This window comes from Sylvia atricapilla, chromosome 3 (genome assembly GCF_009819655.1).
Source record: "Sylvia atricapilla isolate bSylAtr1 chromosome 3, bSylAtr1.pri, whole genome shotgun sequence".
NCBI lineage: Eukaryota > Metazoa > Chordata > Aves > Passeriformes > Sylviidae > Sylvia > Sylvia atricapilla.
The window spans coordinates 93,477,701-93,502,314 of record NC_089142.1 but is presented as its reverse complement, the minus strand read 5'-3'; the positions used below and the strand labels follow the sequence as shown (position 1 = coordinate 93,502,314).

At 38.4% G+C, this 24,614-nt stretch overlaps 1 protein-coding gene across 20 annotated transcripts in view; it reads left to right on the top strand.

Moving 5' to 3' along the window:
* ESRRG (estrogen related receptor gamma) overlaps positions 1-24,614 on the top strand; it is a 392,895-nt gene that overhangs the window by 278,155 nt on the left and 90,126 nt on the right. For all 20 annotated transcript variants that reach the window (XM_066316190.1, XM_066316200.1, XM_066316193.1 and 17 more), the window contains one exon: positions 3,602-3,718. In XM_066316190.1, the coding sequence (XP_066172287.1) occupies positions 3,602-3,718 (117 nt within the window). The remainder of the gene's footprint in view (positions 1-3,601; positions 3,719-24,614) is intronic.

Below are 24,614 nucleotides of genomic sequence, written 5' to 3'. Positions count from 1 at the left end.
AGATTGGTTTTAAATAAACATTCCTGAGTACATGAAGAAAGAAAAGCGGCTTAGGCTGGTATAAATCCCATTATATTATTCTAGCACAGGGAAATGTGTTTGGGGAGTGAAGATTTGACATATATTTTTATTTTCAAGCGTCATACTAATTTATATTACTCAGCCCTTTAACTGCCAAACTGTAAAAGTCCATTACACTACTGAAAGGAATATACAAATTATCTCCTGGCACTTCAGGCAGGAGTTTTACATATACGCTGTTATGCTATCAGCCAGCTAGCTGCACGATTCTATTAAGGAGTAAGTGAGAAAATTATATTGCCTGCAAACTAATTGTACAAAAGACTCTGAAATAAGTAATCAGAGCCCAGTTCTTTCTGAAAACCAGCCAGGAGATTTTATAAATTGCTCAATCGCTCTTGTCAGCCCGGTTTAAAGACCCAGAGCTGCCATGTTGATTTTGTTTACTGTATAACACAACTTCCTCTCCAGATGTTGACAGGACTGGGCAAACTCAGATTTTACTCTCCTAGCTGCTCAGTTTCAGCCTCTAGCATCTTGAAGTAAGCAAGGAATTGGAAGAGCTTCCTTACTCTGAAATAAAATGCAGATCTGAGTATCTTCAGCAGAAATTCATATCTAGAAGTAAATAAGAATTTATGAGAGCTCTAATGACCTGGAATGTGCAGTAAATTCAGTTTTTTACAAATATAAATCCACTAATACTTGGAGTGCTAAGAGAAACACATTTTAGTATGTTAGAGATATCCACTGCATCCACATGTAAACTGGAGACCAAATGTTAGTTCTTTGAACTCTTCCTGCAGTGTAGCCATGCTCTAAAATGCTGGAACACTTTACAGGGAGCAGCTATGGTCATTGGTAAGATGTGGAACTTTGTTCCTGTAACTCTGCTGAGCTGATTTGAGGAATTCTTTGCAGCATCTTCCAAGTTTATCCAACACCAAAAATGAAGATTGAGCATCTCCTGTAAAATACAATTCATTAAAGAAAAGCAGTTTAAATTAAATGGAGATTCCCCCTGTAAACTAAAATACTGGAATCCAAATGACTACAATAATAGATCCTTTTAGTGTTTTTTAGGTGTTAAGAAATAAGTGCAGAAATAAGTTACACTGTGCCTCTTGCAGACTGTTGCATAGTTTGCAGAAATGTGAAAGGCAGGGTATGTATTAAATGTGTGTGTGTAATGAAATGAGCAGCCTTGCATTTATCTTCCTCATTCTGAATGCTACTTGTTGGTGTTGGCACCTGTTCATGTTGGAACCTTTGTATCTTTGGACAGGAACTCTTGCTACAGTGGGAGTATTCACCTGCCCTGGTAGAGAGCTTTGCTTCCTGAAGTTCTCTGTTATAATCTTAATCTTGGTTTTGATCAAGATAATTTCTGACCTTGTGCAAAGGTACCTTTGATCTTGTGCAAAGCATTTCTGATTCCCTGTTTCTCTTTTTTTTTTTTAATAGGAATGGTAATACATTTATTACTGTAGTATAATGAAGTTCATTAGATACAGTTTGTGAAAGCCTTGAAAGTGTTCCTGTGTAGTGGCTGTGCCTTTCTAAGAATGCCTTGTTAGAGTGAGAGGATAATGTGAATTCTTTTTTAAGCTTGCTCTTACCATCATTTTCTGCTTACCCTTCCAAAAGTGTTATTTTTTAACTTTTCTAATGTGTATTGGAAAGACATTTTGCAAGAACTGTAATGCTGAATTCCCTACCCACAATAATTTCAGTTTCTTAAATAGCTTTCTCCACAGCAGCTAAGAAAGTGGAAGAGGACTAAACTACTGACTTTTGTCATTAACATTCAGACATACCAAGATCTGTTTTATCACCAGCATTGCTAACTCACTCATGCAGCAATGTCCAAGAAGAAGAAAAGCCTGCAAGGCCTGAAAAGGTTGTGCCAAATACACTGGTTGTGTTGGCAGAGTACACATTTTGCCATGCACACCTCCTTTATCGTAAATGCTTAACCAATTTTCAATAGATGTAAGTGGTTTAAGTATTACTTCCTGTTGAATTAGCAGTTGCTGAGCATTTGAGTCTTTGTGCAATCCTGCAATCCACTAATGTGATATTTAATGAGGAGACATCAGTCTGGAGAAAGGAAGTCAATATAAATCAGTGTTTACGAAGTGTGATGAACTCTGAAATATTTCATCAATGCTGTGGTCCCAGGCAGACTCTATGCTAATTATTAGAACCTGTGCATGTTTCAGGGGACTTTGATGGACCCTGAGTGCAGCAAACATGGAGCAGCAAAATTGCGATTATGCTCGGACTGTCTCTGATGACAATTTATGCATTTGGTGTGATGACCCCTTGCTTCCCAAGAGGGCAATAAACAGAATGCATTTTCATTAAGATACTAATACACTTAATCACAGAGGGAAAGGGTTAGAAAATAAAGAAATACCTTTAAAGCAAGATGTGACAGACTGATCAGGAGGATACTTAATTTAAAAGTCAGTTTCTCAGTGTAACTTCCAACTGCTGCAAAGTCTGTCATACTGGATGTAGTCATGGGCAATAGGATGCGTGGCTGGGCAGAAGAATAACCTGAGCTAAGCTGTTTTATGAAAAGGGCAATGGTACTAGGGCAAAAGAGAACAGATGTTCTCCCATTTGGGCTTGGATACCCAAAGATGTGATTTAAAAAAAGTAAACTACTTTTGTACTTTACTTGTTCATTTACAAGCTTATATTTTCTTATTTTTGATGAGAAATCGTATGTATTAAGCAGTAACAACAAAGAAAAAAACAGACTGGTTTGCCCAGGAGAGCTCACATTTCAGGATCAAGCTGGTTGTAGGCCTTAAGAGGGGAACTGGGAAAAGCAGGGGCAAAGGCAAACATCTCTTTCAGTTTTTGTTATTCTGACAGCTTGGCAGGAATGATCCTCTTCCTGATGCCTCTTAGTACAAGAACTGGGTCTAAAATATAGAGGGAAGAGATGTCCTGGAGCCTGGCAATTGTAGAACGTGCTAGATATTAACACGTTCTGTTAACAGTCCCAGTGAGCCCTGCCTGGTGCTCTGAGCCAGCTGTAGTGGCAAGAAGTAGGATGAGGTGGAGAAAGAAGGATGAAATTCCATAGTAGCAGTTGTAGTTGATTATGCAGTAAAGCAGTCCTCCTTTTCTATTCTAGGCAAAGAGAGACTAATGAAATTGACTAAAAAGGGACATGAAGAGTGGTCAGAGAAGGAGCCTGAGCCTGTGGCTTGGTACAGAACGTAAATGAAAAAATATCTTTCTTCTATCAGCAGGAATAACATATGTGAAGGATTTTGCTAGGGCCCATATTTGGAGTGAGTTACAGACTAGCATTAATTGTCATTTTGTATGTATTTCTTTCATATAGAGGTCTAGATTTTAAAAAAAGACCAAAAAAGACTTCCTCTTTTAACCTAGCAATTTTTTTTTTTTATTTAAAAGATATTTCCTTTCTGTAGCACTGCTTAGTCTTGATACATTCCAAAATGGAATCCACTGGCAATTGTATGAGCACTTTTGTGTGTCTGTGGTGTTGGTTGGTCAGTGACTCTGAACACCTCTTCCCCTGTCTGTGCCATCACAGGTAACATAGAGTACAGCTGCCCAGCAACGAATGAATGTGAAATCACAAAGCGCAGACGCAAGTCCTGCCAAGCCTGCCGCTTCATGAAGTGTCTAAAAGTTGGCATGCTGAAAGAAGGTAAGACTGACGCCTCAACCTGTATCTCTCTGCAAACACTTGCTACAATTGTAGGGTGATCAGGAAAGAAGAGACACTGGTGAGTGCTTTAATCAGTTGTTGCAAAGGCAGTTTTCATATATACTTGCTCTTTCTGACATCTGCTTCTAAGCTATCGAATCATGGTTTATTCACATAGAGTTCATCATCTTGTGTACAACAGCAAAGTGTACCTCAGCATTCAATCTCCTTCAGTAAGTAACTGATAAAATAACCATCAGAATTCTTAAAGATTTCTCTCTTCCATTCCTTATCCGCTGTTACTCTGTCCCAGTTCTGGCACAAAACCAAAACATACACTGTACCTTCTTTTCCCTGCTTTTATTCAGTCTTCATTCCATCAGGACAAATGAAAGGGTTACTTCTAAATTAAACAAGTACAAGTACTGTGTGTGTGTACTGAGGTTACTGTAACTACACTGGAGCAGATTATGGCATGCAGAAGAGGAGAATCCACGCCCTCTCTTTTTGCTCCTAAAAGTGTCTGAGAACCTCTCCCCGTCAATGTAAGTATATATTGAATGTTTTAATTCATCAGTTACATTTTGAAGATACTGAGTGTAAGAAAATGTACTCAAGAAATGGTGCTGTCTTACTTGAAACCTGCTTCATCTATTACACAAAGAGGTGATTCCTCAAATCTTGGTTGCCTGCTCTGCACTTACATTGCTGTTAGTGTATATGCAAGAATACACTTCTAAGTGCATGTGCATTATATGCATTATTATTTTAGGGCACCCTCACCACCAAGAATGATGCCATGTACTTCTGAACTAGATAAACATCTGAAATAAAATCAACATAATGTTCTTTAACTGTTGTATCCAGTGGAGAGTACTTTGTGTTAAGCAACCACTTCAAAACAGTCCTACGCAATTTACTTTGTCAGTGCTTGAAAACTCAGCTTTAATAGCTGGCTGATTTTTGTGAATGGTTTGGTGGTAATGTAAAACAGGTTAAGTGTGCAGCTATCAGGGTAAAATCCAAGAAGCAGCATAGACCAGTGGTGAGATGATGGGCAAATTAGGCCTATCACGCACCTACAGACATATTCTTATTGGATTAAACTTACTAAGAATAAACCTTGTTCTGTGCAACTGCTTTGGCAGATGCTATGATCCTATGAGCCAAATCCTGCTGTCCTTAGTCTTGAGCAAAACTCCTGTCAGATTCAGTGGAGATTTTGCCTCAGTAAGAACGGCAGGATTTGACCCTCTCTTCAGTGGTGATGGAAAGAGCCCTTACTTGCCAAAATCTTCATATAACTGACCACTAGGAGCAGTTACTTGAAAGTGAAATTATGATACTTAGATAAACTGTAAAAACAAAGGGATGACTGGGTATGGCAGCTCTTGAAAGGGACTGTGCTTCTTAACATCTTTTTTTAGTAAGTTAAGACCCTGTATCACTAATAACCTAATATACAGATATATTGAGAAATTTCTTGGAAAACAAAACAATGCTACCAAGAGCACATGCAGCTGAATTGATTTAATCCTTTTCCTCTAAATTTTGAGGGCACTACTGTGCATTAAAATATATATTTTTAAAAAAGTCTAGGTTGTGTGCAGCTTCTGTGAGTCCAAGAAGTTAAGTGTCTCCTTTACAAATAAGTAATTATCTCAGCAAATATTTGTGCAGATTTGCTGTTTCTGCATACAATTTCGTTAACTGAGATGATTTAGTTAGACAATACAAATGTACATTGTGAATCTTTTTTTTTTGAATGTTCGTTGTCCATGGATTCAAATCACTCCCACAAATTTTCTTAGTAAGAATTGCATAAATTTTCTTCTCTGAAAGTACATACCTTTTTCTGAATGTTTTAAAATGGCAAAATAACTGATTGCTGTGAAAAGATAGTTTTGTTCATCTACCACCTAGTATAGCAACTTACAAGAGCCTTTCATATGTAAAAGTGGCGACTAAGGGGGGGAAAAAAAATAAAATGCCACTTCTACTTTTTAAACCATACTGATTCTCAGTACATTTGTAGGACTGTATTTGTAGTAAAGGTTTCTTTTTCTTCTTGTTGGAGGGTGGTTTTGGAGCTGGGTATTGTTTTTACCTATGAAAAAGTCGGACTTTTTGGTTTGGATCCTTTACATCCTTTATGTATAGAATCATGAAAGATAATATACTGACTTCTTTCATGTGTAAAGTGGTAAAAATTTATTGATTAGCATGGACTTAAAATAAGCTGAAATTATTCTTCCTGTATCTCAAGTGTTTCTTTATGTACAGGCAAGGATTTCAGTTCCATGCAGCATGTCAGAGGTCGTGCTGCAGTAAATCTATTCAAATGTAAACCTGTTCAATTCAATTACCAGTTTATAATAAAATTTGCTGCTGCAGCCTCCACGTTTGTCACAGCAGTCTCTACATGCTGATGGCACAGCATGCCTGGAAATTGACAGCCCAAATCTATTTACAAAAAAAATTTACTTGCAGACCTGAAATAAAATCAAGTTTAAGCAGCTTTGAGAGAAGCATCACATTCCTTACAAGAACAGCGCATCTGCCAGGGTGCATCTTCTCCAGAAATCTTACCTTGTTTGTGGGGAGTTTTCTTGTAGAAATTTATCCTTAACAAACAGTTTGTAAGTGTAATCCAAAGTGAAGCAATTATCAGACATTGTACTTCCCTTCACATTTGAAAGGACTTTACTACATTATTATTTTGTGAATTGCCATATAAATTTCATGATAGAAATCACAGTGCCTGGAAAAACATTCTGAGTTTCAGCTTGGCTTTTAGGGCAAGGTCCAAAAACCACTTATAGCAAATTTAGAGTGTCTTCCTTTATGGCATCTGCATGTTGAATCATTTATGTGACAAGATAATGGTGTTTTTCATCAAGCATCCAGTGTTTCTGTGGGAGACTGGGTGTGAGGGTTGCGGGGCTGTGTTTTGGGGTCAAATCCTGGGAGGGAATTGGATTTCTGGTCACATGGAGTAGTGGAGTAGGGATTTTCATATTCTCATGGATATTGGTGGGGCTTAACCAGCAACAGCTAGATCAAGATTCTTAATAGTTTGTAAGACGTGGGCCAGGAGACAGAGAAGGAATGCTACAGCAGTGCTGGGCTGGGCTGGAGTGGGACTGGGGCCTTGGCTGTGTCTCCTGTTGAGTGTCAGGAGGAAGTTTGTACAGGTTGATCTGGAGGAGCACATTGCTTTGGTTTACTCCATAGACTATTACTTGAAAACATGTCTGGGTCTATGGGTGGGGTTTGAGTATGTTATACTTCATACTGTAGCATTCAGCAGAGGCTGAAGAGCTTTTAGGTACAGGACAAATATAAGGGTGTTGTGTTTTCATTTGCTTTTGTAGGTAAGAGTTATTGGCATCAAAGCCTAATACATTGCACTCAAAGAAAAAATTTACATTTTTCTATATTTAATTTTGTGTGTCAGCGTTACAAAAAAAATCACATTTTCAAGCATGACAATTGATTCTTCTACTGAAATGCAGCTCCTTCAACTGTATTTATGTTTTGGTGGGTTGTCTCAGATTCATGAGAGCAGATGAAACAACATTAAAGATTCGTGTATAGTCTAGGGAGAACTTTTCAAATGTATCCCTTGAGATTTCTTGAAATAATATTGCAATTGCTGAAAGGGTACAGGGAGACATGTACAACAATTTGCCCTTTTTAAAAATGAACATTTTTAAGACATTCAGTAGTTTTCAGTTCTGTTGATTTATAATCTGTCTTTTAAGTTTGGCCTTTCAAACTCTTTGGAAGCCAGTGGTTAGTTTGCTTCAGGTGGTAGGTTAAATCTATGGTCATGTGTAAGATTGGGTATTTTGACTATTTCCCTTTTTGTACAGCTAGTTGGACTGAGAAAAAAAGGTTGATTTTTTTTTTTCTTTTCTAAGAAGAAAAATTGGATGTAAAATGGCGTAAGATGGAGTGGGGAATTGTAAATAGATATTTGACTTTTTTTTTTATTGCTAGGTCATCCGAGTAGAATTTAACATTTACTCTTTAATTAGCACTATATGCCTATTAATAATATTTTTGGACTATTTACTAGCATGTGTTTGTGGTAGAAGATATTATTCCAAGTTTATTATAGGACAGGTCTTGCTCCAATGAGCTTCCCATGTGAAATAATTCCAATGGAGGAGTAAATATTCCAAAATAAAATTACTTTTTGCTTTAGATACAGCATTTGAATAACTGTTTTTACAAGACATTATTTCATATGTTTTAGTTTTCTCCATGGAGGCCAAGCCTTAGGCTCAGTTTTACCTACCCCTGTATGGTAGGGAGGCTAAAAACTACAGTTCGGACGGGAGTCTGTTGAGTGGCACTAATGCAGCACTTAGACCATCTGGAATTCTGTATCCTGGTTTTGCCCTCGCAGTTCTGTGCAGTACTAGTTTGTATTTCTTACAGGACTGTTGATACCAGAACATCTCCCCTGTATCTTGCATTTCTGATATTTGGGTGTTTTCAGAATTTGTTATGGACTGTGTGCAGTGGCTGATTTGCATTACTTGTTATTTCAGAAAGTCTAGTCCCTAAATGACTGATACGTGGGAAAAAAAATCAAAGTTTATATGAAAAGTAAAGTACACTACAATAAAATGGCATTGGTTGCTTCATGTAACTATGTTTGTATTTTCGTTAGGAATGGATGGGCTTTACAAATTATCAGTCACGTGGTACCCAGTTAGAATAGGCAGAGTAACAAAATTCTAGCTTAATTAGTTCTGCTATTACAAATGAGAGGCCAGATCGTCACCAAGTATTAATGGAAGCTGTTGGAGCTGTGTTAAATTGCTGCTCATTTGGCAGGTTTAGCAATCCGTGCTATGGGGAAATCAGTAATATACCTTTTTGTGTCTGTGATTCTTCACAGTTGCTTGTTCATGAGCCATCCTCCAGGCTCTAAAAATGAACAGAAACTCTCTGAGCTCTTCATCTGCCAGTGCTGACTTGATGTGCAGCCCTTCCCATCACAGCAGTGCAGTTTGCATGTCGTACTTGCACTGCTCGATGAGTAGCCCTTAACATTTCCCGTTCATTAGTTTGCTTGGGTTTTTTGAGAATTCATACAAACGCTCAAAGAGACATCAGCATCCCCAGGGAAATGGTAAGGCAGTAGTTAGAGTAAAGAAATCCTGGACTTTTAAGTGGTTTTCTTCAGCTGTGATCTGAATAAAACCAATTACTGACAGTTTTTAAAATGCTTGAACGTTTTAGATGGTCATGTAATGAACCAGAAGATTATTACACGAGTTACACTTTTTCTTAACATGCTAAAATTGGGGGTATCTAAAGTATTTTTGCTTCATGCTTTGAGGGATTTCATTAATTCAAATACAAGAATACATTTTCAAAAAGAGGTGTGTGTATTTTAAAGCATAAATTACTGAGTTTATTATGGAAAGATTACCGTATGAACATCTTTGGCTTGTGTTAAGCAGCAGATCGGATTAAATTATCATATTGATCCTTTCTGGCTTTGACAGTCTATGAAAATGAATCCAATACAGCAAGGAGAACAGGCAGCTTGAGTTGAGTCTTATGTAAAGAGATGCGTGATATGCAGAGGAGCAGATTAATGGATTCTCAAAAATAATAAATAAAACTAAGCAATCTTCTTTATGACTAAAATTGTGTTATCACCTATGTTTTGAGGGTAGTGAAAAAGCCTGCTTAATAGGATTCCTTCTAACAACATCTCTTTTGAAAAGACCTGTGCATCAGACATTGCCAAGGTAAATTTCTCCTACAAGTCTAATAGCGTTAGTCTGCCAAGACATAAGCAGAAATTATTGTGGACTAAGTTTTAGTTTCTGCTGCCTTCAGAAATCAGAACAAAGGAAAGGAGAAAGCATTAATGGTATTCAAAGAAAATATTTCTGTACAGGATGACAGTTAATAGAGCAGCAGTGACCTCTGTGATATTTCTTATGGTCTCTATCGTAATAGTACACTTAAGGAGCTCCTCCATTAATGCAGGATATTAAACAAACCTCCTGTGTTATAACATCAGGAGATAACATAGTGTGTCTTCTGTTGATGTCTCAGCTCTCTTCCATGTTTCAATGTGTTATGAAGGAGTTTGGTTTCTAGTGTAGATATTTTTTGGAGTTGTTTCTTTTTGTCTTCTGTACCTTCCTTTCCCCCTTTCTTCCCTTCCTTCCCCATTTACCAATTCCCCTCTTTTCTTGCTCCCTTTTATTTTTCCCCTTCCTTCACTTTTATTTCTTCCTTTCTCCGTTTTCTTTCCCCCTTTGCCTTTGCACTCTCTTTCTTTCTTTTATTCAGCATGTGCTTGGATTAATATATACTGGGACCTGTTAAATCTCCTTGGAAACAATAGAAGCTAATCTCTAAGTGTTGTTGATGTTCATAAGTAGGCTTCTTTGCTCCTAACCAAAATGTGACCTGATAGCCCAGTTCACACATTAGAACTGACAGCCCAATTTGTCTGCCCTAAAATGCAGCTCATGACTATCCACTCTCTGTAACTGATGAAGAAGGACAAACTATTCAACTTCAGGTTAGTGTTTATAGTCAGCTCAAGCAACTAGCATTTCTGTTCATCCACTAGAAAAATACCCCAGGAAAAGCAAAGATTGGGGATGTGGATATTCTTCCCAAGTCACACAAAAGCACCTCTAGCTCCCACCAAGTGTCAGCCTCCTGAGAAGTTTTCACAGTGCTCATGTTGCAGTGTTATACCACTCTGGTTTGTGTTCTGTGTCTGAGTACTTTGGGGATTAAAACAGATATCCCAGCAATTCACTGGACTCGGTCTTTAAATAAAATTTCTCTTTCTAGATAAAATTTTGTTTTACCATTGTCCGTTTATACAAATGCTCCCTTTCCATAAAAGAGGAGGTGTGAAGTGGGTGTGGAGAAAGCAGTATTGTTTGTAAGTCTGAGTTTGAGAACTATTTTCATTTCTTGGCTTTACACAGGTCTGTAAGTGGGGATGTTTTTGTGTTAGCATTTGCAAATCTGAGGTCAGAGCTGTTTATTGGCTCACTCACCAGCAGCTTCCTTGAGATTAGCTGTTAGGTTGGGTCTGCTGGCACAGTCATCACTGCTGAGAATTCAGTGACAGCAGTTGTTTGCAGGGTCAGACAAAGAATACTTTCAACCTAAAGTTACTTTGTGCTTTTGTTACTGAAAATGAGTTTAAAAGACTTCGAAGAGGATTAAATGTTACCATGATTTTCTTAGTGCACATACCTTGCATATTACTTGCTCAGAATTGGAAAGAGTAGATTCTGCAGTTTCATGAGTCTACTTAAATTAGTATTAAAAATTAATCACTTTGTACTAATATTTTCTCATCATAATCTGAGGTGGTTACACGCACATCAATCCTCATTTGTCATGTTTCTTCTTCTGATCCCAAAATAAGGAAGCAGTATTTTCCTAATTTTCTAGAAAATATTCCATTTTTTGCGAAAATTGTTCACTGGATTTAGCGCCTATGAACATTTGCTTATGCACTGGAAATATAGTGACGGCAGTATAAGTGATAAGGATCGATAGAAACAAGTCTGAAGGATGCCGGACTTTTGCCATGATCTCACAGACAAGTAGCTGCCTTTCATTCTCGATCTCTGCCACCCATAAACACATACATCAGTGTGGCACTGCCATTCAATGCAGAGAACTTGAATTCTTATACCTGTGTCCTGCCCTGTATTTATGAGGACTCATTTTGTAAAGAGTAACATTACTGTAATTTTTGTTATTCTCTTTTTTTCTGTTTCTACTGTGCAGATACTTGTACATCCCTTGAGTGGACTAGGTGTAGCGTCTCCAGCAGAGGTGCGTTTAAGGGTAGTGCATATCCTTATCTCTGAAGTGCCACCCTGGAGCCAGCTGTTCTGTATTTTACTCAGCCCTTGCCTGGGCAGCACTCACATCTGCTCACCAAGACTCTTTCTGTGTAAAATCTCTGTGGAAACAACAGAATGTATGGTAGAATTATTTGGGGTGAAGGGCTGAAATGATCCAGGTGCTGGTAGTTAGAACCCATGTGGCACATGTACAGGTAGCCTTCTGCTGCTTGCGATGGATTGGCACTGAAAAGCTTGCAGGCTAAGGAACTCTCTTGGCCTCTTCACTCAGTCAAAGCAATGTAAGTATGTTGAGAAACAGGAAAATTTCCACCTGCAGTTGTTATCTCTGACCTCATCTAGTGTTATCCCTCAAATATTTCACACTTCTAAATCTCTGCTGTCCTACAACAAAAAAAAATTCTAACTTTCAATGTGGATTTTGAGACATTAATGTAACTAAGCCACAGTCTTCTGTGACCAGTCATTGCCCTTCTAGAGGCTGAGGAGTTATTGCAAGTGGTGAGCCTTTGCCAGTTCTACTCACCGAGTCACTGGAATATGAAGTTGGAATATTATTTAATTTGGTGTTTGTCATGTGGCTTTTGTGGTTGAAGGTCAGCAGCCTGAATTCTGAAATAAATGTGATCATCTGCAATGAATTGTCCCTTTGTCAGATTTTGCCATGCTTACTATCTATGCTAGGAACAGATCTCATCTAATCAGCTTTTTCCGTGGTGTTTGTTTGTTTGTTTGTTTGTTTTCTTCCTTTTTTGTTTTCTTTTCTTCAGGTATTTTTATGACAGAAAAGGGAAATTATAGGGGAGTCTGTGCTCACGGTAGTCGCTTAATATAGCTATTTATCTTTATAAATGAAAAACATAGCTTTATTTTAAGCTTCAATAGGCTTTTATTAGATAAATGATTCTGGTGAAAGTCAAACACAGCGATGTTAAATATATACACTTACTGAATAATATCAATATTTTCCTTTTTACTCTTTATTGTTCCAGCAAAGTTAATATGTGTATCTATTTTTCTCTTAAGCATGTGGTTTAGGTCTCAGGACCATCAGGTACTAGATGAGAAGTCAATCTGATTTACAGTTACAGTGTAGCAGATCCAAAAATCAACATTCCATAGAACTTGCTTACGTGGGGTCTTATTGCAGTCCGTGTTAAAACAGTTAATTATTAAAATACTTAATTTAGAAAAATTGAAATACTTTCTAAAACAAAGTCTGCATGATACTGTCCCTTAATTGGCTTAATTCCAGTCTGTGCCCTTAGTGACAGAATTGGTGGTGTGCTGTAAATGTTTATCAGCAAAACTGCTTGACTAGCAAGAGAGAATGTTGGTAACTTACTGCATGCTGAGCGCGTAGAGATCCTAGGAAAAAACAACAGTACAAGATCATTGTCCTCATCTTTTGTCTCCTTTCCTTCCCATCTTAAGCCAAGCATTAGTCCATACAGTGCTGTTCTTGTCGTTTTTAGTTCTCAATGTAAAAATTACTTCACCAACGCCCGGTCTCTTTCTAATACTCCCTTTCAGTCCTGTGTCCTGTGGGTGGCTGACTGGAGATGAGCCACATCCTCTGTTCTGATCTGAATCAATCAACAGATCAGTCTTCTATCATTTGTTCCACACTTGTACAGCCACATGTGGCATTTCATGACAGTCTGCCAGATAGTGTTTACAATGGTCTCCAACATCTGCAGTTCCTGTGCTCTCTCTCATTTTCATATTTTCTGTAGTTCAATCCAAGCTTTGGAAATGGGCACCTGAGATTTCATTGTGTATCACGTTTCAGTGGATAACATTTGGGAAGAGCATCTTGTTCTAAGTCACCAGAACTATGGCATTTCTGGATAGGAAGTGGTATCAGTTGTGGTAAGATGACTTAAGAGATGGCATAAATACACTTTGGATCCAGACTGAGGGCATCTGCCTGTTACTACTGAAGTGTTAAGAGAGGTCTTCCTCTGAACTGATTTTTCAGGTCCCAAGACACTTGCTGGTCTCCCTGTCAAACCTCTAATGAAAGTTCTCAGGTTTCCAATTTGAAGACAGAATAGGCCACTAAATATCAAAATAAAGGAAAATGAACATTTCCCTTAAAAAGTAGCAATCTGTTTTATAACTCGAGTTTAAATATATTCCTGCTCAAAGATGTATTAGAAAGTTTCTGTTGAGTTATAACTCAGTTGAAGAATTGGGATGAGATAATAAGGGGCTAAATAGGCCCTTCCTTCTTGACAGCCCTCAAGAACATGACTCAAAGTACAAGTCTCTGACTGTATTTCAGACAGAAAGAAGTTGGAACACCTCTTGAGTCTGGTGTTCACCGCCATAGCCTTTGCTGGTCTTCCATCTGCTGGAGTGTGCCACGTGGCCATGGCTTGATCCTGCATGAGATGCAGAGGGATGCAGTAATTGGAGAACAAAGCCACAGAGTAGCCAGGATGACATAAGATCCTTCTCTTTTCTCTTTTTATCTTCTCTCATTTTCATGACTTTCTGTTCATTTTCCTCTTCCAAACCACAGTTGTATCAGAAGAATGCTGATGAGAAAATAGTTGCTGTGAGCACATATCCTCCAGGCAGTGTTTTTTTCTGGCTGGATGGGAGAGAGAATCACTAATTTCTTGAGGTTCTTGTTAGCTGACTCACTGTTTCGTGAGGACTAGTCAGGCTGCATGACTCTATTTCCTTCTGGGCATGCTGGTATGTATTACTGGAGATATCCATGCTGGCAGGTTGCTTCAGCTCATCTCCAATTAAAACACTTGTTATGGAAGTATTCTTAAACACAGCTGATTAATGAAGTTAGAAAAAAACATTTGAATGCAGAGTATAAAGGCTTCCAACATGGATGTTCCTCTCTAGGGAGATGTGTGCAGTGAGAAAGCATTTGGAATGTTAGCAACCCATCCCTTTTTATTCCCATTTATTTTCTCTAATTTCCTGCCTTTTTTAATGCTGGTTAGCTGAAATAACTCCTCTTTCCCTGCTCTTCACCATTCCCTCCCCCTTTATGGAATAGCCCATGACACGTGCCTGTAAAGTGGCTTCTTGGGAATTTGCAAGTCTTTGAATGTGTTATCTGATTAAAGGGATGTATGTGTCTTTAATTCTCGTCTGCAGTTTCACCTCTGACCCCATCTGTTAAAGTGGAAAGGAGCTGAGAGTCAGCAAAGTCCCAGATTCAACCCAGATAACCTGCAGTGTGCACATTTGAATGCTTTAACTCCTCCGTTGCCCCTGAAAATTACATACTTAATTAAGTGGCAGGTTTCATTGGAAAATGTGGAGGGTCTGATATGAGACAGGTGAATTGTTTATTTTGTTGATATGCTTAAGATAGGGTAATTTAGACCTAGCTTTGCCTTTTCTATTAAAGAAGAAAGGAACATATAGAGGTGAGGCATAAATGTGTGTAAGATCTTGTTTGCAAGTGTGTATTTTCATTTATTTATTATTTCAATAGACCGGTTTCTTGCTTACAGAAGTGAAAACTCAACCCCTCATTTTGCTTCCTTTTTGAAAAGGAAGCTGAATTATGTGGTTGGAAATGATGTTGCAGTTTTAGGTGGAATTTTTAAATACTTCTGAATAAGGCAGTAGAAATAATGTCATTGAAATTTTGAAGTAGATGACATGAGGTCATTTACATTATATTTGGGTAATAGTGTGCTTTTTTTGCAGAACAGTGTAATTGTGGCATTTTCTGTGCTTTACAGATAGGTATCGTAAGTGATGAGAATATCCCACTGTGTTTGGACCTGTGGGTGTTTTGATTTTCCCTCTGGTCATTTTCTTTTCTAGCTTTCGAACACTCTTAAAACTGAAAGGATTTTCAGTATCCCAGATCCGTCCCTGTTCTCTGAAAGCTAGAGCCAAATTCTTCCCCCACTTACATCTGTTCAACTCTGGTGGTTTCACTTATGCTGTGTGGCTGTAACAATGCAGAATTTGTCCTAATCTGCCCTTTCTTCTTCGACGGAGAATGTGCACGTGCAAAGTGTATGTGAACACAGTAAGTTGAACTGCAAACAGAAAAGAAATGTATGCATTTTGTGTGTCTGTGTTTACACACACATAGATAAACAGCACACAGATAGGTTTGATAGTGTATCTACTGTACATAATATTGTAAATGGTATCTTGCTGTGCTGGAATCTAGGCAATATGAGTTCAGTACTAAAGTGTTCAAGTTGCACCTGAGCTAGCTGGAGCCTGCCAGCCTCTGCAAGCCCACTGAGAGCATCTGTCTCGCCACCACCTTGCTCACGCTGTGTCCTCTGCAGGCTCTCCGATTCTTCCGACTATGAGCATAAATCATCCACCTGTCAGGAGCTTGGGCTGCCTGGATTATGCAATGCCTGCCTTCATTTGGAGATGGTGTGAGCAGAAGATTGCGGCAAATGGTTTGCATTCATTTTAATGCCGCTCCCGCATCTCTTCAGCTTTAATGAGGGTTCAGGGTGGTGACGACTCCCTGAGACAATGAAAGTCCTAGAGACCCAAGCTTTCTTTGTACATTTGTATGGCCTAGTTTAGATTTTTTTTTTCTTTTTTCCCCTCCCTTCCCACCCCCCACCAAAGAAATGAATGGCTTGAAAATTGAGGCAGAGAACTGGTGCTACACAAAGCCAGCTGTCCATAGCTCTGCTTTTTGGCCTTGTAATACTTCCCTCCAGCTGAGCAATGAAGAATTTAAAAATCAGTCATGTTTAATGTCGATTGTCCATTTGTGTTGTCTAAAGCTGCATAGTGCCTAGTTGTTTAGTGCCTTCATTTTAAAAAAATTGTAATAATCCTGCCTTTGCAGTTTATTCATTTACAGGTGTATTGAATTACATGATCAAGTGTGGCATACCATGTTGTATATTCCAAATCTAAAATACAGATCCTCTATATTAAGATCTCCTTGTATTAACAAAAACAAAACAAAAAAATCGACTGTCAGTAAAATTGTCTTATTTCAGCTTGGTAGACCTGATTTAATCAAATTCCTTATTCACTCATAATTTTTATCATGAATTATAGACAGAATAAATATTAGTATTTATTCATCTATGTAAGCAGAAGAAGAAAAAAACAGAGGTTGGAAGACAAAAGCAGAGAAGTCCTTTCAAAGACAAACGTTGAAGATGGCTAAGGGGTAAAGATAATTTGTGCCTTCACACCTGTAGTATCTGTCTGCCCCTAACCTCATATAAATCCCACCAGATTCCTGCAGCTACAGCATTTAGACTGTAGCCTTATGTGATTGTCAACCTTCTGTTCTTAGTGGCCTGAAAAATATGGGGTACTAGTAATAGTAAAATACTTAATTTTGATACTGTTCAGTACTTAGCAGGGGAAGTTCACGTTTAGTATATACTAATGCTACAAGTTTGCTGGTTTGCACCCATATTTAAGGAAACAAACTTGTTTAATACATTTAAAACACCTTGGACTAGTGCAACATGCATGATTTTTCTGCAGCGAATTTGTCATGAGCTTGTCAACATTTTTTCAGAGAATATTTCTTTCATGTTTTTGAGAACATCTGTGATGTATAGACAGCAATGCTCCCATTTTACGATATTAAACCCCAGAGAAAGAGAACAAGAGTTGCTTAGTAAAAGTCACATGTGGTGTTAGAGGCACAGCTAGAAGTGGAACTTCTGCTCTGAGGTTAATATGTCATTCAGCCTGGGACTTCAAAGTCCAGCTGTGTCCACCCCTTCCTCACCCAGTGGTTGAAAGAGAAAAAGGTTTATTGCTTGTTCATTTGAGGTTTTACGTTTCTCTTTTTAACACTTCCCTTTACATGTGAACTCCTCAATCATCTACTGGTGAAAAGAACCCTGAAAGGTGAAGTGAAATTAAGGGCAACTTTTGTCAACAGGGGAAATAAAGTGCTGTATTTCAATGTACCTGTATATTTCCCATTGATATTAATAGAAGATGCTTAGACACATGGAGAGGAATCTGTGTTGTCAAAATATTCAAATTTTTCTCTCAGTGAAAATTTCCCCAGCTGACAAGTAGCAGGAGTGGCAGCCGAAGGTGGAATACACAGTATGTGGAGCAACACTCCTGGAACTGCAGCAGTGCTTGGAAGCTCTGCCTGTGTCTGCATTCTTCCGCCTTGGTCCCAAAGCCAGGGGATTTCATGCAACCTGGTCATACTTAACTAGGACCACACAGAGCAAGGGAGGTTTTTAATAGGCTGTTTGGGGAAGAGTGGAGACCCTAGTGTGTGTAGACTTTTGAGATCTTTACTGGGAGCCTTATTTGCTTTTGGTTGCAAGCTACCCTTCCATGCCATTCCCTCCCCCCTCCAGTTTTAATTTGATGGAAAGCCAGCAGTACTGCAGTTTTATGTAAAGCCTCAAGTGAACTCAAAAAAGATTATTATTTCTCACTTTGTCTTTACAGATAACGTTAAAATTTTATGCGTCAGAATGCAGGATTATCTGAAGACACAAATGTAACACAACACTGACAAAATCAGATGAAAAATCTCACTCTTTTAGCTATGAAGAAATTAGATTTATCATCAGAAAAGCATTCTCTTTTCATTTTCTGAAAGGTGCTTTTTGACAGACCCTTTGCAGTGGACGTCATGCTCACAAAACATGCTGTCACAGGGCTATTTGAATATGGTGACAGGCTCATTATCATGTTGAAGACAACTGACAACACTGCAGACTAGAAATGGACAGGCTTGCCAATCAGCTGTTGAAAGGATTGCAGTTGAAATAGAGGTTTTTTTTGTTCTGAGAACAGTAGTACAAATTGACTACATTAATTCTTTTTATTATGGTTTCATACACTGTAGTTAAGGGTCCGTCACTGTTTCCATTATAAATCCCTGTTTTCAAGGGTTTATTAGTAGACCATAAAAAATGGTTCCTGTTGAAATTTTGCATTAAAAATATATATTACCTTAACAGAACAGAATTTTTGTGGTAACTGTGTGGAGGGAGGGCAGAGAAACAAGGATTGACTGATTTTTAGCTGAAAATCGCATAAAGCTGAATGCATTATTCTTTTTATAGAATCTTAGATGTCCAAGAGTTTTACAGACAGATTTGTGCCTTGGGAGTTTACAGTTTCAGGATGTGGTGCTGCCAACACTTATTATGGGATGGGATTTTCCTGGTAGTTTCACTAGAATCAGTAAAGCACCAAACCTTGTCTGCAGTAGTAGGTATTTGCAGATTCAGGTTGAGTACTCAAACAATCTTGAAAAGTTGTTTTGCTTTTTCTTGGACCTCAAAAATAGTCGGGTTGGGTTTTTTTGTTTTGTTTTAATATTTATCTGGGATGTTAAATGATTACCTGAGCTTCAGGGAGTTTTGCATATAATGACAATCCAAGCAAAAATGATTTCACCAATATGCTCCAGTTACCTGAAGTGAAAAGATTGCTGGAATTTATCTGCTTTAATCCAAAGTGGTAGTCCTGGGATATCTTTCAATAATAAAATTTCCCAGGTGTTGGAGTTCACACCACTGTAGTTTCTAGAGTGCCCTTAAAATTTCTGTAGCCAGCATCATACTTGTGTGCAAATGCAGGAGTGTCTGTTTTGACAGGTCTGAACAGCTCACAAGGTATCCTCTGTTTATCCCTGGAAGCAAGGATGTTCCTGTGAGTCCCCTGAGAGCCTGATCTGGCAGGCATTCTCCGAGCACCCCGTCACAGCTCAGCACATGGACACCACACAGTGTCCGCAGTGGCTTTGTCCTGTGCCAGCCCCGGGTCCCGCTGCGGCGCCGCAGCAACAGCCAGCTCCTGGATGGGGTGAGGGGATGTTTCTGCAGCCAGGATGATTGCTTTAGCCTTTCCACACCCCACTACAACAGTTAAAGAGAGCTTTTTACCAGGAGTTGGAATACCTTTTTATTCCTTATTTATGCAGAGGAGAGTGTTGAATCTGTGTAAGGACTCTATATTGGAAGGAACTGAGGTTAGTTTTTTTAAGAGAAGAAATCCGAGTTTGCTGGAGAAAAGGCGTGTTGACCTACCTTCCTGCAGAAATGGAATAGGAGGCCGAGAGTCCTGACAGGAGCAAGGCATTTCCAGGAAGCCTGGTGGAAGCACAGGTCTGAAAGTTAATCATAAATTGTGCACATAAACTAGGTGTAAGTGGCAGCAGTATGTGTGCATTGGCTCATTTATATTCTGCCCTGAGAGCCTGCCTTCCTCCATGCTTTGTACAGGAAGCCTGGATCTCTCTTCACGTTCCAGCTCCATTTGGTGGGTCAGATGGAAGAAGCTAGGCACTGTGGTACATGGGAAGTACAAATCTTTTTGTGGGAGTTGGTTAAGTATAAAATGAGATATTGAAATAGAAAAAGTCCACATGTAGACCACTCAGTTACTAAATTAATTTACTGTCCAAAATGAATCTTAAATATATTCACTAAATATTTGGTGTGAGGCTGATCCAGAAAGAAGACTGAGTTTTGCTTAGTGTATTTTGCTGGAAGCTTACAAGGAAAAATAATTTTGCTTTGTAGTTCTGTGGCTTCAAACATTTGCAGCCCTAATTGATGCTCATTTGATTACTTGATTTCAAAGCACAATCAATTACCTTAATGCATATCACTGTTCTCACAACTACGGTGATTGCAAAATTGTGAATGTAAAAATGGAAGTCACTTCTGAAAATTAAGTCTGCAATTCTATTTGCAAAGTCAGAACTCTGACTCTCATGAATTACAGCAGCACAGAGCAGAGGAGTATATTGTCATATTGCCTGAGCTATTATAATGTATCAGGTCAATTGTGTGCATACTTAAAATCTTTAAAACATTTATGCTTCTCTGTTGAACTCAGTCATCTGTTTCTAGGAGGAAACTTGGTGAAGATATAATAACTAATGCAGGATGTAAAAAGTAGTGTTTAGTTGCAAATTACTAAGGGAGAATTTTGTCTCTTCATGAAATCATGGCTCTACTGAAGTCAGTGACAAAGTTGCTGTTGATCTGTGGGCAGATGGGTTTTCATGGAGTGAGTAATTCTAGTGATTAAATCAGACGATTGGAGTCAAGACTTAATTTCTATTCCAGAACCAGACACTTCTACTTAGTGTGCCTCCAGCAAAAATATAATAGACACAATAATATGGAGTTCACCTGCGTCTTGTGAGGTGTTGAATTAATACTTATGGAACGCTTCAAGATTCTTTGATAGAAAGTGCTATATGGCTGCATACCATTACAATAAAGTCCTGAAAAGCAAATCAGTCTGGAGTTAGTCTTATCTCATCCAGTTGTAACTGACTACTGGAGCTGCCTATCTTGTTAGAGAGAAGAAAGAAAAGGAAAGTAGAAACAATAAGTATTAGAAAGAAACTCCAATTATTTGGAAAACCTTGGGCTTCATATTTCAGTTAACTTTTGGGTTTTTTAATGCTTTGCCAGCTAGATTCCTGATTGAAACCAAGCAGAACATAGTAACTTTTTGTCATTTGGGAGACTAAATTAGTATTTTCTTCTGCTGCTGTAAATTGCCTTGAAGTGCATACATCTTACACCTCACCTACTAGAAGGTGTAAATCGCATTATCTTTGAATCATTGGTTCCAGTGATTCCATGTATGAACAAACACTGTTGATTCATTGATGCAGGGGTTTTTGTTGGCTAAGTGTTTTTATATTTGCTTTTGAAAAGAAAACAAATATTCTTACTATTAAAAGCTGCATTGATTTGAAATGAACTCTACATGAGGGTGAACTAATTACCTTTTTTTCTCTTCTCATCAATCAAACTCTAATGACCTTAAACATCCCTCTGAAGAGTTAGCAGAAGACCTGCTCAGCAGTCTTTAAAGAGAGTATTACAAAGAGCACTGCAGTGAAAAAATCCCACCACAATTTTAAGTGTACTGAATGGACATTGGTTGAATAAAACTATTCCTATCATGCAAACAAAGCAGCTTTATCAAGTGTGTAGCTTCATTTTGCCTATCACCAAGTGCAGGAAGAAAACTCTGAAATCTAGGCTATGAAGCCTGGAGGATATTGATATTTTAGCAAAACACAGGCATTCCACAGGCATGGAATATTCCTTTTCCCCAGGACTGACCTAGTAAATTGTGTAAGCACCAGGAGAAATTTTGCCACCTGTCCCTTATAATCAAGGCCTGTCCCTTACTTAGTCTCATTTCAGTGATATAATTAAATGACACCAATTTCCCATTTATGTTGCTTGAACACGCTGCCAGAATCCTATAGTCTTATCCAGGTATCCAGGAATGTGACTTAATTTCTTTCATCTAAAGCCAAAAAAATAATCACTTGAACATGGTCCCTTGTCCTAATAGCTAGCCCAGCATGGTGTATTAGAATACTATTGTTGCAGCATTCATTGCAAAAATCAATAATCCACTAGATGGAGCAGAATAGAAGTGTTAAAACTGAGTTAAGTCTGGTATTTTAAGAAACAGAATTGAATATCTAAGTGCCAGAACTCAGACAAAACAGGAGAAAAACACAGCAGTAGTATTTTTGCGGTGTGTAGTTATAACAAACCAACCAGCTTTGCAGTCATTCATGGATTAATGTTGCAGTTCTTCTTTGTGATTCTCTGTTTTTCTTTAAGGGATAAAATGAGGATTAATCTCTGCTCTAGAAAAGGTGATGATGAGAAAATTTTGGGGGAAAAAGATGTTTCTAGGAAAGAAAAATTATTTTTTTTCCTTTGCTAAAGCAGAAGCAGTTTTTTGATTGGAGAAACAATAAGAAGGCAATCACCGAAAGGAATCATAAGATTTATTTTCCAGAACTTGTTACTCATTGCTTTCTGGATAAACCGAGTTATTAGGATATTTTGGGTGTGGATTTTGGGTGTTAAATCACCACCTTTTATATATAAATAATCTTTACATTAATACTCTCTTCAAAGATCTGCAGGAACATGGTGACAATCATTTTAGCAAGTAGATTAATGAAAATGGCAGGCAAAAGTCCAGTTGCACAGTTCATCCAGTTTCTATTGCAGGTGTATGCTGGGCATGACTGAAAGCCAGCTGATTCTGTCCTGGGCCTCCTGTGAAAAGGGGTGGCCAATTATGCCAATGTGAAGTGGTTCTCTGATGAAAATATGTGTGGGTAAGATGGGTCTTAGTGCTGAAGTTATATATTTTGCAAACAAAAGGAAAGATAAAGTCAGTATTTCAGGGAAACAGCTATCAAATTTGGCTTGTGAAATCTGTAAATGGGCTTTGCTGTGGCCTAAGCAAGGCTTTGAGCCCAGGTCTCTGCAGATGAAAGCTCCAGGCGTTAACTATTTGCCATGTCTCACCCTCAGGTTTGTGTTTAATAAAATGCTTTAGATAGGTGCAGCTGAGCTTTATTTGTTTAATACTGATTGCTTTGTCTTCTTCTCATGAAGATTTGAAGAACTTTGATGAAGTAATTTAAAAGTTGTCCATTTCCCTATTCCTGAATATTTCTGTGTATCTGAAGCTGCACTCTTCAAATTTCAACAGATAGGCTTCCCATAGAATAAATGTGGAGATGATACTTTCTTTTTTGTGGGTTTTTTTGCCTAAATAGGAAGTTGTAACAATGAAAACCTTCCCATTCTCATCTCTAACTGCCCCCCCCCCCCCCCCCCCAAATTGTTTTGGTGTATTATGGCAGTGCAATCTGGAGTTTTTTCCTACTCTAGAAAGGACTTTTACCTGGAATTTTAATTCAGATGATGTAAAGCATTCAAGTTACTTCCCATGCTGTACTACTGCACAACATCACTATGAGCTATCTGCTGGATTTCTCCTCATGCTTATTCTCTTTCTCAGTATATTGATTTGTAAAATAACTTTGGGATTTGCTGTTGCTTAAAAAATACCAGGTATTAACCTCTGTATATATGCATACATTTTGGGAAAAGAATAGCCTGAACTTCTTGCATTACAAGATATCTTTCCTCTCTCCTCTTCCTCTTACAAGACAAGCTAGGATTTTTTCTATCAATAGATGATTCTTTTCCTTTATTTCTGCCAAGTGTTCACTTGCATTTACTTTAAATCAGTGCAATATGTATAGAATTAATACCCTGGTTTTCTCTGAAATACCAATTTTAGTCACAACAGCTGATGATCATCAGTTTCTCTTACAACTTCAAGGCTTTTCTGCTTCAGGTTGTTTGAACCGATGCATCATCATGAGCCCATGGATTACAGGCCACAAGGGTCTTTGTGGAATACAGTCTTAAGTTACTGCTTCTGTCCTGTTCTCAGTCTTGGCCAGACACCGAGAACCTTCTGAGGTCATGTTGGGACAGGATCTCCAAATGAGCCAGGAACTGGGCAGGAGAGTTGTCCAAGTGCTTTTCTGAAAAAAGTGGCATCTTGGTGCACACTGGTTGGCACACCGTCTATAAGTAATCTATCTCAATTCAGCTACAGTTTTCCCTTATACTTCCTTTTACAAATATTAGTGCATGAGCCTGAACTCTTCTCCTTAAAGGATTCCTCCTTCCCTTTTCTCTTTTCCCAAGGACAGCTCTGCCAAAACACTGTTCAGAATGCCCATGTTCTGCTCTAATCTTACTGAAGTACAGAAAGTGTCTATGCTCAGAATATCTGAAGAAAAGTAATTTGAATCTTGGTTTTAAGCTTTCTCTGTCCATCAGTTTCCATCAGTGCTCTGTGAAGCACACAGAGGGCTAAGACCCATGAGCTGGATGTCAGTGGGGACATGTTGAAGATAGTAATGAAAATCATGGACTGTAGCAGGTTTGGGCCCTAAATGAACCACTGGTTTTGTGAAGGGGGTAGAGTGTGGGCAGGGCATAAAGTCGTCTCATCCCTCTTTTTCCTGTGTTGGGCACAAAGAAAAGATTTTGTCTGTATTGAGAGAAGAGAAGGAGGGAGTTCTTTGTCTAAAGAACAACAGGGCAATAACCAGTTAGTCACTTTCATGCTATTAGTGTGAAATGTTTATTGCTGAGCTGTGGTGTCCTGCCCATTGTCTGGTGTGTGATAAAGTAGGTTGCAGATGGCTTTGTCACATCCAGGCTTGGGAAAAG